General features: G+C 39.7%; 1 protein-coding gene and 1 pseudogene across 1 annotated transcript in view; one reads left to right on the top strand and one right to left on the bottom strand.

Moving 5' to 3' along the window:
- Positions 1-1,371: 1,371 nt before the first annotated feature.
- The window catches only part of ALDH9A1 (aldehyde dehydrogenase 9 family member A1), a 36,541-nt gene continuing 19,616 nt past the window's right edge, over positions 1,372-18,296 (bottom strand). The window contains exons 7-11 of the mRNA XM_055112152.2: positions 8,425-8,613; positions 8,089-8,176; positions 6,472-6,613; positions 4,169-4,281; positions 1,372-2,300 (exon numbers count right to left, since the gene is read on the bottom strand). Coding sequence (XP_054968127.2) covers positions 2,206-2,300; positions 4,169-4,281; positions 6,472-6,613; positions 8,089-8,176; positions 8,425-8,613 — 627 coding nt within the window. The 3' untranslated portion in view covers positions 1,372-2,205. The remainder of the gene's footprint in view (positions 2,301-4,168; positions 4,282-6,471; positions 6,614-8,088; positions 8,177-8,424; positions 8,614-18,296) is intronic.
- Positions 10,411-16,493, top strand: LOC129397710 (small ribosomal subunit protein uS15-like; annotated as a pseudogene).

The raw sequence follows: 18,296 nt of genomic DNA, 5'->3' as shown, positions 1-18,296 counted from the left end.
GAGCTCCCTGAAGCCCGTCCTCTTGGGCCTCTTAGACTTCATTAGAGAGGCATGACTGAAGCACGGACACCATGTAGAAATGTGACTGGACTAAAGGGGTATGATCTAATACAAAGGAGGCTGAGCGGGGAAACCCAGCAAGGGTCTTCAGATTCCTGGCTTGTGCGGCATTTTTCCTGCAGGGCAGCAGGCAGGACCCCTTCTGAAATGAAGGTCTTATGACCCATAATCAGAAAAGTGGTGGAAGATTAGAGCCCAGCCTTGGGCAGGTAAAAAGGAGGGCAGAAGGTCAGAGAGGGACATTCTGTTTTCTGAGGCCTAAAGTGCCCCAACATTATAACAAAAAACCGTACCAAGGGACTTATGAGCCAGGAACCATGGATGAAAAGATATATAATTTTATATATAGGCATAAAATATCACACTTGCCTGGGACCAAGATGTCTCCAAATCTGTTTCTTCATTTGAAAATCAGAGATAATCCCTTTCTTAGGCTTAGTGTATTAAATGAGAAGGAATGTAGCAGTAGGAACAGTGAGTACTTAAATGTTGCTTCCCTTTCCCCTGCTGTTTTCTCTTGCAGAGGTGTCCAATCGTTTGGCTTCCCTGGGCCACACTGGAAGAAGAAGAATTGTCTTGGGCCACACATAAAATACATTAACATTAACGACAGTCGATGAGCTAAAAGAAAAAAATATTGCCAAAAAAAACACAACTCACGTTTTAAGAAAGTTTACAAATTTGTGTTTGGCTGCATTCAAAGCTGTCCTGGGCTGCATATGGACTGTGGGCTGCGGATTGGACAAGCTTGCTTTAGAGGGACTATCAGAAACTTATCTTCTCCCAGGCAGCTCCTACTGCTTAAGGTGCATAGGATCCCCTTGGACACAGGGTAACGCTATTGGCTTTGTCCAGTATCACATATGTGTCCTCTGTGCAAAGAAATACCAAGAAAGGCTGATTTGGTTGTTCTTATGCTCTAAAACTACAGTACTTGCTCATCATAATACATAATTAGATCCAGGCCCAGTGACAACAAGCATCCCTTATCTCTCTGACTACTAAATTAGCTATGATTTATAAACTCTTCTCCTGAAAGGAAGAGAAGGAGGCAGAGTGAGGCATGACTGCAATAGTCTGAAAAGCCACAGTGACCTGACAACTCTTCAGGGACAGGCACTGCTTATCCGGGTGAGAATGAACATGGAGCCTAAATGCTTACCTGGACCATAAAGTTCATCACTGCAACCAAACCTGTTCTTTTGTTCTTACTACAAGATCAAATCCCCCTGCTTTGTGCTTTTAACATCAGCCCTATCCTCTGTCCTCCCATAACCTCAAGATACGTTTAGTTTCAAAACACGATAGGAAAACAATTAACAGTGTGATTTATTTTAATTTCACCATATTACATTAGCATACAAATAATTTGTACATTTAAAGGGTAGCTCCACTGGTGTAAGACAGCAGGCTGTAGTTCAAGGACCCAAGATAAGGAGATAGATTTCCTCTATCGCAGTAGTGAACAGAGACAAAGTGCTTACTAGGCAAGTTAACATTCACACAGAATTTGACGACATCTATTATCTAATCCCCTCCCTATCCCGGTTGTCAGCTTTCTCAATGGAATGACAAGGGGATATAGCTTAAAAAAATGTCAATGAGCTGAAATCATCTCTACTGATTCTACCAGGAACCTATAAAGGAACAAGGTTTTTTTTTGTTTTTTGTTTTTTTTCTTCAAGACTAGGCAAGTGAAGCAGTGGGAATGGAGAAGGAACAAAGAAATCTACAAACTGGTTGTGATCAATTAGTTGTAAATACCACTGCACTTGGATCAGCCAGGAACAAGTTCTTTGAAATACGCCAGAGAATTAACATTATCAGTGGGCCAAATGTGTGGAAGATGTATTATCTTAGTCTCTTTTCCTGTTCTCTAGAAGTATGTTACTGGCTCTTAAAAGATTTCACAAAAATACACTTTGAGGAGAATCACAGCTTTCTTGATTAGTATCTACAAGGCACTTAATGCACATTTTCAGTGAGGAAGCTGATGGAGAGAGAAAGAGTAACATGAACCATTCTCTTATCCTGAATGCCAAAATTCTGGATGTAAAATAACATTCAGTTGTACTGCCTCTGTAAACAGGGCTGATTCACATCATTCCACAGCGTGGCCATGTCAAGAGGTTTCACTGCAGGTTTTCAAAAAGCAGATTCCACATCACCCATCTCCACACACACAGTCTTCAGCTGTGAATAATATTCGATTGTCACACGGCCGTTCTCTCTGCCAAATCCTGAAAGGAGAAGAAGGGGTCAGGTTGAGCCATCACTACAATAGTCTGAAAAGTCACAATGATCTTCAAAGATGAGCACTGCTAATCAGGGCTAGGGAAGAATATAGAACCTAACTGTTTTGGAATAAAGCCTCAATCCACATATTAGCTGTGAATGGAGCTAGGCATGGGGAAAATGACCCACTGGCATTTGGGGATAGGGATAGGGAAATATACAGGTCTTGTTTCTCACCAATATGAATCTTAATTTCAGGTATCTACTATTCTGGGTTGAGGTCTGAAAAATGCTTGGATTTTATATCAAGTGTTAAAGGCAATCTCTACAATAATCAACCTGACACCCTTGAAAGCTGATGCTAATTTAAAACTTTACACAATAGGCTTATTCACCATTTCTTAAACACCTATAAGAGCAACCTAGTAACCTACCCACTCATGTTGGTGAGGGGTCACTGAAGGTCCCTCTGATTACTCAGAGTTCAAGACACTGCCCAATTCCTAGTGGGTGAGGTTACTGTGCTAAAAGGGTAGTATCCCACCCTTGGCCCTGCCTGTACACCCTGTGCTAGACTTAGGTAGGCTCTGCCTTCCAAGGGCAAGGCCAAGGTCCCAAATATGTGCATTTCCAGGGAGCACCGCTCAAATGGTATCACACACAAAGGTCCTGGGAAGACCTCACTCTGTCTTTTGTTCCTTTCCAAATCCCCTAAGCACACAGCTGGTCAGGCCTGTTAGGCCAGGTGTTGCTCTGCACGTCTGGCCATCTTTCTCGCTCTCTCATTCCACATAGCATGGTCTGGTCCAAAGGAAAGGGAAAGTTAGGAGGCCCTCCAAAGGCCTAAGCTGCTGATTCCAAACAAATAATTCCCTGCACTGAGGGACTATCAGAAACTTAACATGTAATGTTATATGTTACATGTTAATAAGATGGCACCTTGGTTCCCACCTGCACTTGTGCCTGTGTGTACGACTCCTCTGAGTACCCCACCGGGACAAATAAGACTGTCAAATTAACACCCACCATCTCATCAGTGTTCATCAGAGTTTATATATTTGCCAACACTGTGATGGCTGTAAATATTTGCCCCAGAAACTAGAGGTCAGACTATTAGAATGGTGCCTCGACAAAGTCCAAACCAATTTTCACTCTAGAAGAACAGCATGAGAAATATGTAAATGAATATTTACAGGCAACAAACTCCAAAGAAAGAACCTCAAGGTTCTGGCTATACTCCTGATGCCTCAAACCTTCTCCTGATATACCAGACTTACAAATTTATATGTTGTGGTAACATATGTCTGACTGTAAAATGAACGAAATGAATGAGCAGTGGCTAAGGAAACACACTCCTATATGCCATCAAGGGTAATGAAAACGATTATAATTGATTGCTTAATGATAAATTTAAAGATTTTGTTCATTTGACATAACAGAGGAAACAAAGTTACTGAGCTATTACTTTAAAGACACTTTACCTAAATGGAATCTAAAAACTCCACAGTGGATGATGATGGACATCCCTGATACAGAACCCCTAAGGGAGTGGTTTTATGCTTACAGAAGTCACAGGCTGTGCAGAAAAAGTATTCTACCCACAAGATAAACCTTTTTGAGGTATCTATCAGCAGTTCACAAGCCAGGCTATACATCAGAACCCTCCAGAAAGATTTAGGGAGTGTTGGGTAGGGGAAGATGCTTGACTTCCATTCCCAGAGACTGCTACAGTGGATCTGGGGAAGGACCAGGAACCTGTATTTCCCCAGGTGATTCAGATATGCAGACAGGTTTAGGAATACTGGTTTATAAGGTCTGAATTACCACCTAGCTCTAGAGACCTAGTTTGCATTCACACCTCCCAGCTCCTCACCTGACTTCTTATATCCACCAAAGGGCAACTCCACTGGGCTGACGTTATAGTTGTTAATGAAGCACGTCCCAGCCTGAAGCTCAGCTACCACTCTATGAGCCCGCTGGATGTCCCTATGAAGAAAAAAAAAATGTGTGCATTATTCAGAGTTTCTTAGGCTACTACTTTAACAGGAAAAGTTACACTGCCAGTTCTAGGGTTCTCAAATCTTACTAAATTCTCATTTCTTCAAAATGTTTTAAAATCTTTTATCATCCAGGAAAAACAGATATGGTTTGGGTTTTATAGTCCCATGCACATGGTATCTTTAAAATAAGTAACAGCAACAAGGGTACCAAAACTCAATGGAGGAAAAACAGTCTTTTTAACAAATGGTGCTGAAACAAGTGGATATCTACATGCAAAAAATAAAGGTGGAGCCCTTTCTTACACCATACACAAAAATTAACTTAAACGCATCACAGACCTAAAAATGTCAGACTGAGAACTATAAAACTCTTTGAAGAAAACAGAGGAATAAATCTTCATGACCGTGGGTCAGGGAAAGATTTCTTAGACTATGATACCAAAAGTAACAGATAAAAAAAACAGAATTAGAATTGGTCAAAATTTAAAATTTTGTGCTACAAATAAGACTATTCAAGAAAGTGAAAAGAAAACCCACAGAAATGCAAATAAAAACCACAATGAGATACTACTTCACACCCACAAGGATGGCTAAAACCAGAAGGACAGACAATAACAAGGGCTGGTGAGGATGTGGACAAATTAGAACCTTCATACGTTGTTGGGAGGAATGTAAAATGGTGCTGCCAATTTGGAAGAGTTTAGCAGTTCCTCAAAAAGTTAAACATAAAGTTACCATGTTACCCAGCAATTCACTACTAGATATACACCCAACAGAAACGAAAATATATGTCCACACAAAGGCCTGTACACATATGTTCATAGCATCATTATTCATAATAGCCAAAAATGAAAACAACCCAAATGCCTGTAACAGATGAATGGACGAACAAAAAGTGGTACATATCCATACCACGGAATATTATTTGGGAATAAAGTACTGATAAATGCCACAACACAAATGAACCTTGAAAACATTATGCTAAGTGAAAGAAGCCAGTCACAAAAGAATACATACTGTATGATTCCATTTATATAAAATGTTCAGAATGGGCAAATCCATGGAGATAGAAAGTAGTTTAGTGGATGCCAGGGGCTGGGGGTGGGGAGTGGGAATGAAGAGCAACAGTTAATGAGCACAAGGTTTCTTCTTGAGATGATGAAAGTGTCCTAAAAATAGATTATGGTGATGGTTGCACAACTCCATGAATAAACTAAAAACCACTGAATTGTACACTTTAAGTGGGTGAATTGTACAGTATGTGCATTATCCCAGTAAAGCTGGTAAGAAAAAAAGAATAACACATTGGAGTTACCCGCCTTTGTAACCGGACTTTGTCTGTACGAGGGTGGCAAAGTAAAGTAAGGGCACTTAACCTGCTCACTCCCCAAATCAAAAGAGCAGCTCCTCAATCTTTTCTTCGGAGCTCAAAGAGAAGCAATTACATCAGGTCCTCAAGTGAGACTTGGGCTTTCTTCCCAAGCTCCTGACCACGAAGTTATAAAAAAAAAAAAAAAGTGAACTTTATGTATCACCAAAGAAACAGCATAATCCCAAGTGTAAAGCCGCTTTAGCAAACTGCCTTCTACTGCCAAAGACTAATCAAAGTTTGTATAAAACCAAGCAATCTGCAATTGGTTTCAAAGAAATTGTACTCCCAAATCATTTTTACTTGTAATAGTAGAGGTTAAGTTTATGCACAAAGATATTAATCACATTACTATAATATTTAAAATAGAAACAATATCCCAAATATCCAACCACAGAAAAAAATGGCTACATGAGTTATAATGCATTCCAATTAGGAACTACTATAATGCCACTAAAAATCATGTTTTTGAAGAATACTGCCCACAATTTATATACTTACAGGTTTCTAAATTCCTTGACATGTGTGTTTTCAAAAGACATCTAACCCAATGCTTTACATAGATCAGAATCTTAAGTGTTTATTAAACGAGCTCAATTTAAAACTCAATAGCAGGGTTCTCTGGCCATTTACAGCAAACTGCAAAATGCTGCTTTGGTGTCTTCTGACTTAACCTGAAGCAAACAGAAAGTGCTGATGGCTCCTATGAGGGCAAACTAAAGTGAGAGAATAGGATCAATTAAATAACTAAGCAGATACTGCAGCCCCGCTCCTTCAAAACTGCTCTCAGTGTCCCACTCCACATACCTGGTAAAGACGCCAGCTGCTAGTCCAAAAGTGGTATCATTGGCTCTTTCTAGAACCTCAGCTTCAGTGTCAAATGATAAAATGGACATAACAGGCCCAAAGATCTCTTCCTTCACACAGGTCATGTCGTCTCTGCAATTAGCTGCAAACATTAAAATAAAACCTCCTGAGCAGCTGGGACCACAGTGTGCACCACCACCCCCGGCTAATTTTTTGAAGATCGGGTCTCACTATGTTGCCCAGTCTGGTCTCAAACACCTGGGCTCAAGCGATCCTCCTGCCTCAGCCTCCCAAAGTGCTGGGGGTGTTCCACTGCACCTAGCCCCAATATTTTTAATTTAACAATGTATTGTAAGCTTTTCCTATTTATTAAATATTCATGTAATAACTGCAACCTAATTCATGGGGGATGGACATTAGGTTTTCAGCTTTTAAATGTCAGTGGTTCTTTCTAGTGAGGATTAAAGGTTATATACTGCATCAAATATGAAGTTGTTAAAAACTGACACCACTATTAACCTTAGGGGCAAAAACCAGCTTAATTTATCTCCAAATAAGATGTAAAGAATTATACAACATGGTTCAACCTATATATAATTGTTTAAAGCCTACAAAACTATCAACATTTTTGTAGGGGATACTAACATACACTATAAAATGATAGAGAAAAGCATAAGAATGATAAAAACAACACTGAGAATAGTAGTTACCTCTGAAGTAGGAGGGAAGTAGATGGGTGGGAGTAGGATGACCATATACACCTTGACTGTCAAAACTAGATTTTTAAGACTGAATGGAGGTGCTAAAAATTATTAAATTATGTAATTTCTAAAAAGATTAGTATATTATCTGACAAACTGGTTTTATTATATTGATGACTGATATGGTCTGGATGCTTTTCTCCTCCAAATCTCATGTTGAAGTATGATCCCCATTGTTGGAGGTAGGGCCTACTGGGAGGTGTTTGGGTCACAGGGCAAATCCCTCATGAACGGCTTGATGTCCTCCCCATGGTAATGAGTGCATTCTCGCTCTGTGAGTTCACACAGAGCTGGCTGTTTAAAAGAGCCTGGCGCCTCTCTTGCTCTCTCTTTCACCATGTGACTCGTCTGCTCCCCTTTCACCTTCCACCGTGACTGAAATCTTCCTGAGGCCTCACCAGGAGGAGATGATGGCGCCATGCTTCCTGTACAGTCTGCAGAAGCATGAGCCAAATAAACATCTTTTCTACTTACCCAGTCTTAGATATTCCTTCATAGCAATGCAAAATGTCTAATACAATGATCTACAGGTCACATGAAAAACATTCTTTATTTTCTCAAGGAATTAAATTTATTAATTTTTTTAATCAAATATGCACTTTCATATTTTTGAGCTCCTTGCTTCCAGAACAATAGTTGTGGTCCTGGATAAACTAATACATATGGGTGCCCTAAAGGAGGGGCACACAGAAGGCTTCAAAGATAATGGAGCAGTTCTACTTCTTAAACTTGGGTAGTAGGACCACATAATTTGCCAGCCCTTGCTTTATACCATGTACATATTTTATAAATATTCATCTCTATCTATTCAGTATTTAATTCAAATCATCTAAAAGCAAACAAAAAGAGGACATACTTAATACACAAGGTCTCATGTAATATCCATCCTTTAATTTGGGATCTTCAGGTACATATATATCTCCACCACATAACACTTTAGCACCCTGCCGAAAAGGAAAAAAGATATGTTGTATTAAAAATATAACCCCAAAATGCATTCCTGAAATGTTAATTGTATCCCGAACAAACACATAGTCTTCCCAGTGCAGGTACAAAGCAGAACACAGCCAGGGATGCTAATAGTCCAATGAATAATAGTCATACGAATATTAACATGAAAAGGGCACAAAGCATGTGATTTAGGAGTAGTATAATCTTCCCCAACCCCACCCTACTGCCAATTATTTCTTACCTGCTCCTTTGCCACTTTGACAAACCCAAGGACTCGCTCCAGGTGTGGTCGGTTGATGAGTGGACCCATCCTTGTATCTTCCAGAAGGGGATCTCCAATTTTAATCCTTTGGGTCTGTTTCACCACTTCCTCTGTAAATTTATCAAGAATTTCTTTCTGCACAAATACTCTTGTGCCATTACAGCAAACCTAAAGGACAAACACAAGACATAAATTTCTATGTGTGTAAGGAGAAAAAAGGGAAAAGGAAAAAGGAACACAATCTAAAAACTTTAAACTGAAAAGAGACACTATACATTTTTAAAAAGGATATTTCCATTTCTAAAAATTGTCTCCATACTGAATAAGATGGATCACACGTAATTGTGGACATACCACTCCACAAGCAAAATCTGCCCTTTGAGGTAAAAGTTAGTTCTTATTTTGCTTGTTTAAATTTTTTAAAGGCCATTACTAGATCCATATAACCCACAGCACCTCTCCTACTTCCTCATATCAGGGCTCAATCTGGCTGTATATTTTAAGAATGGAAGGGAACTGAAGAGTAAACCTGTATCAAGAACTGTGGTCTTAAATCTAATTGTTAAAAAATTTGTCTCTGAAATCACTAATAATCACTATTTAGACCCTCCTATAGAAAGGAACATAAAAACTGTTCAAATGCTGTAAGAACACGAACAGAAAAGTCCAAAAACACAGCCAAGTGCTCATGGAAATCTAGTCTATGATAAAAGTGAAAGCTAAACTATTAGGACAGAGATGGACTAAATAAATGGTGCTAGAACAAATCATCAGTAATGTGGAAAACATAAAATAAGATACATATCTGACATCACATATAAAAATAAACTCCAAATGTATCAGGAATCAAAATATAAAATAAGAAATCAAGGCGCAGTGGCTCACATCTGTAATCCCAGCACTTTGGGAGGACAAGGTGGGCGGATCACTTGAGCTCAGGAGTCCAAAATCAGCTGGGGCAACATGGCGAAACCCCATCTCTACAAAAAATATAAAAATTAGTTGGGTGTGGTGACACGCACCTGTAGTCCCAGCTACTTGGGAGGCTAAGGTGGGAGGGTCACTTGAGCCTAAGAGGTCAAGGATACACACAGTGAACCCTGACTGCGTCACTGCACTCCAGCCTGCATGAGAGAGCGAGACTTTTTTTTTTTAAAAAGAGACAATACTGGTAATTCCTCTAAAACCTAGGTGTAGAAAAAGGTTTTCTATTACCCAAAATCTAGACACAATTAAAGAAAAAAAATTGATAAATTTGACTATAGAAAAATAAAAATTTTATGCATGGCAAATACCTTAAACTAAGCCAAGACCATTAAAAAATTGGAATAAAATTATTTGCAACATTTACCTCAGATAAAAGGCTATCATCACTAATTTTAAAAAACTCTTAACAATTAATGGAAAATCATATCTCATAATATAACATACCAAAAATGTGAATTTTATTATATGTGAGTTTTGAAAAAGATGTTCAATGTCATTCATAATTGTAAAACAAGGTTGGGCATAGTGGCTCAGGCCTGTAATCCCAGCACCTTGGGAGGCTGAGGCAGGTGGATCACTAGAGGTCAGTAGTTCAAAACCAGCCTGGCCAACATGGCAAGACGTCATCTCTACTAAAAATATAAAAAATTGGCTGGGTGTGGTGGCGCACACCTATAGTCCCAGCTACTCAGGAGGCTAAGGTGGGAGAACTAGTTGAACGTGGGAGATGGAGGTTGCAGTGAGCCGAGATCGTCCCATTGCACCCCAGCCTGGGTGACAGAGCGAGACTCCGTCTCAAAGATAATAAATAAATAAACAAACAAACAAACTGAAATTAAAACTATACTGAAATACCACTTCTCATCTGATAAAAATTTAAAATTGTGACTATATATGCTGTTAAGAAAGGCTATGAAGAAATAGGTACTCATGCATCGTTAGTAAGAATGTTCCTTTTGCTGCCTGACAGCTGCCATCATGGGTCACATGCACGCTTCTGGGAAGGGTCTGTCCCAGTCAGCTTTGCTCTATCGCTGCAGCATCCCCATTGAAGTGGGGTTGCTGAAGTGGGGGCTGAAGTTGACATCTGACGACATGAAGGAGCAGATTTAAAAACTGGCCAAGAAGGGCCTGACTCCTTCACAAGTCGGTGGGATCCTGAGAGATTCACATGATGCTGCACAAGTACGATTTGTGACAGGCAATAAAATCTTAAGAATTCTTAAGTCTAAGGGACCGCTCCTAATCTCCCTGAAGATCTCTACCATTTAATTAAGGCAGCAGTTGCTGTTCAAAAGCTTCTTGAGAGGAAGAGAAAGGATAAGGATGCTAAATTCTGTCTGATTCTGATAGAGAGCCGGATTCACTGTTTGGCTCGATATTATAAGACCAAGTGAGTCCTCTCTCCCAACTGGAAATATGAATCATATACAGCCTCTGCCCTGGTTGCATAAATTTGTCTATGTACTTGAGCAATAAAATAATTGCTTAACTAACAAAAAAAAAAGAATGCAACATTTCCTTTTACAGAGGGATTTGGTAATATCTTATAAAATTACATATGCAGTCAATATCACTAATAATCAGGGAAATGCAAATCAAAACCACAATGAGATACCACTTCATACCCAATAGGATGACTATTATCAAAAACAGAGAAAGCAAGAAAATAAGAAAATAACATGTGTTGGCAAGGATTTAGAGAAATTGGAAACTTTGTGCATTGCTTGTAGAAATGTAAAATGGTGCTGCCATTGTAGGGCACAGTACAGTGGTTCCTCAAAAAATTAAACACTGAATTATCATATGATCCACTTATTCCACTTCTGGATATATACCCAAAAGAACTGAAAGCAGATACTTCTACTATAGATATCTGTACATCAATGTTCATAGCAACATTATTCACAACAGCCAAAAGTGGAAACCACCTAAGTGTTCACAAATAAAAAAATGGATAAACAAAATGTGGTATGTGTGTGCTGTGTGTGTGTGTATGTGTGCTGTGTGTGTATACATACATACAATGGAATATTATTTAGCCTTAAAAAGGAAAGAAATTTTGACACATGCTACAACATGGATGAACCTGAAGATATTATACTAAGTGAAACGAGCCAGACATAAAATAATAAATATTGTATGATTGCATTTATAAAAGGTACGTAGAATAGTCAAATTCATAGAGACGGGAATTAGACTAGTGGTTACCAGAGGCTGAGGGGAGAGAGAAACAGAGTTATTATTTAATGGGGTACACAGTTTTCAATGTGGGGTGATGAAAAAGTTCTAGAGATGAATAATGATGATAGTTGTACACAACGTGAATGTATTAAATGTCACTGAACTCTACACTTAAAAATGGTTCAAAAAGGCCAGGTGTGGTGGCTCACGCCTGTAGTTCCAGCACCTTGGGAGGCTGAAGCAGGAGAATTGCTTGAGCTCAGGAGTTCAAGACCAGCATGGGCAACATGGTGAAATCTCATCTCTACAAAAAATACAAAAATTAGCCAGGCATGGTGCCACATGCCTATAGTCCCAGCTACCCAGGAGGCTGAAGTGGGAATATCACTTGAGCTTGGGAGGTTGAGGCTGCAGTGAGCTGGGATGATGTCACTGTACTCCAGCCTGAGCAACAGAGTAAGATCCTGTCTCCAAAAAATAAAAAAATAAAAAATAAAAAAAATACACACACACACACACACACACACACATATACACACACATACGGTTAAATTGGTAAATTTTACGTTAGGCTTTACCATACACACAAAAAAATCATCACAATATATAAGGAACTCACACTATTCAATTGCAAAAAAAAAAAAAAACCTCTGATTACGAATGGGCAAAAGACCTGGATAGACATATTTCCAGAAACATACAAATGGCCAACAAGTTTATGAAAAGATGCTCCACATCACTAATCATCAGGAAAATGCAAATCAAAATCACAATGAGGTATCACTTCATATCTGTTAGCACGGTTATTATCAAAAAGATAAAAGATAACAAGTGTTGGTGAGGATGTGGAGAAAAGGAAATCTTGGTATACTGCTGGTGAGAATATAAATTAGTATAGGCTGCTCTGCCTATGGAGTAGCCATTCTTTATTCCTTTACTTTCTTAATAAACTTACTTTCACTTTATGGACTTGTCCTGAATTCTTTCTTGCACAAGATCCAAGAACCCTCTCTTGGGGTCTGGATCAGGGCCCCTTTGCAGTAACATCTTTCTGGCAAACCATGGAAGGGACAATACTGAGGAGACCCTCCCGACACAAAAGAAATAGACTGCAGCACTGATTGGCCAACTCTGGATATCACCTTTTGTCGAAACTCGGAGTTATAAGCGACCCTCACCCTGACGCTTTCTGACTGAGCTCCTCTCTATCCTGAATACAAGAGACCCTAATAATTAGACAGGAATATCATTGCCCCTATTCAGCATGAAGAAGTTTACAGAAGATGGATCTTTGTCCCTCTGCAAGCCTTAGGATTAAGGGTTCTTTTATAAAAGGGAGGGGGGAAATGTCACAGGTGTTTGAACTAGAGCAACTTCATCTTAAGTAGGGGCTGGGTAAAATAAGGCTGAGACGTACTGGACTGCATTCCCAAGAAGTTAGACATTCTAAGTCACAGGATAAGATAGGAGATCAGCACAAGATACAGGTCATAAAGACCTTGCTGATAAAACAAGCTGTGATAAAGAAGCCAGCTAAGACCCACCAAAACCAAGATGGTGATGAGTGACCGCTGGTCGTCATTGCTGCTCATTATATGCTAATTATAATGCATCAACATGCTAAAAGACATACCCATCAGCACCATGACAGTTTACAAATGCCATGGCAACGTCATTTTACCCATATGGTCTAAAATGAGGAGGCATGAATAATCCACCCCTTGTTTAGCATATGATCAAGAAATAACCACAAAAAGGGGCAACCAGCAGCCCCTGGGGCAGCTCTGCCTATGGAGTAGCCATTCTTTATTCCTTTACTTTCTTAATAAACTTCCTTTCACTAAAAAAAAAAAAAAAAAGAATGTAAGTTAGTATAGCCATGAAGGAAAACAGGATAGGGGCTCTTTAAAAAATTAAAAATTGGCAGGGAACAGCGGCTCATGCCTGCAATCCCAGCACTTTGGGAGGCCGAGGTGGGCAGATCACCTGAGGTCAGGAGTTCGAGACCAGCCTGGCCAACATGGAGAAACCCCGTCTCTACTAAAAATACAAAATTAGTCAGGCGTAGTGGCACATGCCTGTAATCCCAGCTACTCAGGAGGCTAAGGCAGGAAAATCACTTGAACCCAGGAGGCAGAAGTTGCAGTGAGCTGAGATCGTGCCATTGCACTCCAGCCTGGGCAACTAAGTGAGACTCCGAATTAAAAAAAAAAAAAAATTAAAAATAGAACCATCCTATGATTCAGCAATTCCTCTTCTGGGTATATACCAAAGGAAATGAAATCAGTAGCTTAAAGACATATCTGCACTCCCATGCTCAGTGCAGCATTATTCACAATAACCAAGATAAGGAAATAACCCCATTGCCAGATGAACGGATAAATTGTGATACATATTTAAAATCACACTGGGCATGGTGGCTTATGCCAGGCGTGGTGGCTCACGCCTATAATCCCACACTTTGGAAGGCTGAGGCGGGTGGATCGCCTGAGCTCAGGAGTTCAAGACCAGCCTGGCCAATATGGTGAAACCCTGTCTCTACTAAAAATACAAAAAAATTAACCGGGTGTGGTAGCGCATGCCTCTAGTCCCAGCTACTTGGGAGGGTGAGGCAGGAGAATCGCTTGAGCTCCAGGGGCGAAGGTTGCAGTGAACCAAGATCGTGTCACTGCACTCCAACTTGGGCTACAGAGTGAGACTCCATCTCGAAAAAATAATAATAATAAAATAAATTCACATTACGTCACAATTATTTTTAGTGCTCTCTCTCTCTCTCTCTATATATATATAAAGTATACATAGTACAGATTATGTAGAATATTCTATATATTATTCTATATATTCTATACTATATGTATTCTTTGTGTGTGTATATTCATCCACACACACACACAGCAAAGAAAGCAAAGTACAAAAGAGTACCTCTAATGTGCTACCTTTTGTGTATGAAAGAAGAATAAGAAATATACAAGTACCTATTCATTTGTGGAAAAAGAAACACAGGAAGCAAAAACCAGAAACAAATCAGACTGGCTACCCACAGGAGATGGACAAAACTGGGTGGGAAGGAGGCACTGGAAACAGAGTACACAGGATGGGGAGCAGTAACACTTCTGAGTATCTGTTTTTGTAAAATTCTGATGTTTAGAACCATGTTTGTGTTTTGCCTAATCAAAATAAAATTTTAAAATCAGCAAGGATGGGGGAAATAAAACCCAAATGAATACAAACACAAACAAATGAATCTGTTATTTTAAATGAGTATCATAACCACACTGAAGGAGGGTGAAGGAAAGGTAGAACTGACCCAAGTAACTTTTGAACACAGTATTCTGACTATACTCTCATGCTGAATATAAAAACAACTGTAAAAAAATTCTGAGCTCTAATTAGAAGGTTTATTTTCCACAGAGGTATGGATTTACAAATCTGAAACTACTATTATTAGAATACTAAGTGTATTCTATGATGAGCAATTAGATAAACATTGTGGATAATGGGAGTCAAATTTCTTACTGTCAGAGAACAAATACAAATATGGAAAGGGAGAAGGCAGAAATGAACCCTGTGGTATTAGACTATAATTAAAGTATCTGGATGAACTTATTATTATGTAGATAGACAGATACAGAACTAGATATGTGCACAGACATATATACAAACATGTATTTCCCAGCACTGGCCTCTGAGAGGGCCTAGAAGCAATGATACACCAGTAGCAATAAGCACACCTGGCACTCAGATCTTGGTTTCTAAATACCATTTACCACTAAATGGAACCAGGGCTTTTGGTTGGTACTGCCGTCTTCCAGTAATTCACCAAAACGACAAACACAGGGAAAGAGAAGAATTACCCAATATATGTTCTCTAGGCCTTTTAGAAAACATGGAGTTGTTCCTTGGGCCACGAGCATGCAAATCTATAAGAAAGGCAATACTGTAGACATCAAGCGAATGGGTACTATTCAAAAAGGAATGCCCAAAAGCATTACCTGGGAAAAACTGGAAGAGTCTACAATGTTACCCAGCACATTGTTGGCACTGTTGTAAACAAATTAAGGGCAAAATTCTTGCCAAGAGAATTAACGTGCACATTGAGCACATTAAGCACTCTAAGACCCAAGATAGCTTCTGAAATGCATGAAAGAAGATGATCAGAAAAAGAAGGAAGCCAAAGAGAAAGGTACCTGGTTTCAGCTGAAGCACCAGCCTACTCCACCCAGGGAATCCCACTGTGTGAGAACCAACGGGAAGGAGCCTGAGCTGCTGGAACCTATTCCCTATGAATTCATGGCATGATAGGTGTAAAAAAATAAAAGACCTCTGGACTGCAAAATTGTTTCTCTTTATTGAGTAGAGAAGTGTGGTGTCCTCTCCCCCAAAAAAATATTTAAAGCAGATTTTAATTGTGTCCTAACTCATTGTGTAATGTCTTTACTGTTCAGACTTAGTGTTTTTCTTGCTGAAAGATGTGAGGTGGCTTATCGTGCAACAAATCACTCAACTGGTTAGAAACCAATCAGATATTATTTATGAAATAGTTGTACTGGTTTGAAGACAGTCCTTCTAAATCATAAAAAAAAATTTACAAAAAATAAAAAACAGGCCGGGCACGGTGGCACATGCCTGCAATCCCAGCACTTTGGGAGGCCGAGGCATTTGGATCACTTGAGCCCAGGAGTTCAAGACCAGCCTGGCCAACACAGTGAAACCCCGTCTCTACAAAAAATACAAAAATTAGCTGAATGTGGTGGTGTGCTACACTGGAGACTGAGGTGGGAGGATTGTTTGACCTTGGAGGGGCCGAGATTGCAGTGAGCCAAGAAAGCACCACTGCACTCCGGCCTGGGCAACAGAGCAGGACCCTGTCTCAAAAATTAATAATAAACAGATAAACAATAATGGAACCAGGGCTCCTTCAGAGAAATGGCTGGTTCCAGAGCGCAGCCAGGGGAAGTATGAGATGAGTCTGGAACACTTTGCTATGCCAGAAAGTAATGAAGTATTCAAAGAATAATGAGGGCATATCAAAAGGTCACAGAAAGGGATTCCCACCAGCCATCTGCAATTATTTTAGCATCCAAATAAATAATGAGGCTGGGTACAATGGCTCATGCCTGTAATCCCAGCACTTTGGGAGGCCAAGGCAAGCGTATCATGAGGTCAGGAGATCCAGACCATCCTGGCTAACATGGTAAAACCTCACCTCTACTAAAAACACAAAAAATTAGCCGGGCGTGGTGGCGGGTGCCTATAGTCTCAGCTACTCGGGAGGCTGAGGCAGAAGAATGGCATGAACCCAGGAGACAGAGCTTGCAGTGAGCCGAGATCGCACCACTGTACTCCAGCCTGGGCGACAGAGCAAGACTCTGTCTCAAAAAGAAAAAAAATTAGCCAGCCGTGGTGGCACACACCTGTAGTCCCAGCTATTTGGGAGGCTGAAACAGGAGAATCACTTGAACCCAGGTGGTGGAGGTTGCGGTGAGCTGAGATCGTGCCACTGCACTCCAGCCTGCGTGACAGAGTGAGACTCCGTCTCAATAAAAAAATAAAATAAAGGCCAGGTACAATGGCTCACACTTGTAATCCCAGCACTTTGGGAGGCCAACGTGGGTGAATTGTGAAGTCAGGAGTTTGAGACCAGCCTGGCCAACACAGTGAAACTCTGTCTCTACTAAAAATACAAAAATTAGCTGGGCATGGTGGCGGGCGCCTGTAATCCCAGCTACTCAGGAGGCTGAGGTGGGAGAATCCCTTAAACCTGGGAGGCAGAGGTTGCAGTGAGCCGAGATCGTGCCACTGCACTACCGTCTGGGGGACAGAGCTAGACTCCGTCTCAAAAAATAAGTAAGTAAATAAATAAAAATAAAAAATAAATAAATAATGATAGTACTGGATTATAACACATAGAATGAAATAAGAATCCATGGGTCCCTACTGATATAAATAAATGAATGGAAAACAAACAGGGGTGAAGGGCAAGTTCTTTCTTACAGTAGAAGGTGAACAAATATAGAAGAAATGATGGAATTGGAAAATCACCATTTGCAACCACCATAATAAAAATTGTTTTCAGCAAGAATCGTCAGTGGTGATAGAAGTATTTACTGCATGAAAGTTTGATGAGGAACAGGATAGTCTCAAAATACCTCCTACAAGATCTTATTAACCACAAAGTAAAAAACAGTAACTTTACAGTGAAGACTTACCTTAAAGCAAGTGATCAAAGTTAAATCACCACTGAGCAGGATATGACATCATGTTTGTGGTATTTTTGCCAAAAATCCATAATATGAATCTAACAGGAAACATCAGACAGACCCAAACTAAGGAACATTCTACAAAATGAATGGCCTGTTCTCCCAAAATGTCAATGTCCTGAAAGACAAGAATAACTGAAGAACTGTTCTCAGCTAAAGGAGATTAAAGACAAGACAACTAAAGGCAATGCATCATCCTTGACTGGATCCTACACCGGAAAAAAAACCATTTTTGTTCTATTTTACTATGAGGACATTAGTCAAACAAGTGGCAAAATTTGAATAAGGGCTATAGATTAAGTAAGGGCTATAGATTCAGTAACAGTACTATCACAATGTTAATTTTTTAATTTTACTAAGTGTACCGTGCTTATGTAAAAGAATGCACTTGTTTTTAGGAACTTTATATTTAGAGGTTAG

This window comes from Pan paniscus, chromosome 1, assembly GCF_029289425.2.
Source record: "Pan paniscus chromosome 1, NHGRI_mPanPan1-v2.0_pri, whole genome shotgun sequence".
Taxonomy (NCBI): domain Eukaryota; kingdom Metazoa; phylum Chordata; class Mammalia; order Primates; family Hominidae; genus Pan; species Pan paniscus.
This window is presented reverse-complemented; position numbering and strand designations above follow the sequence as displayed.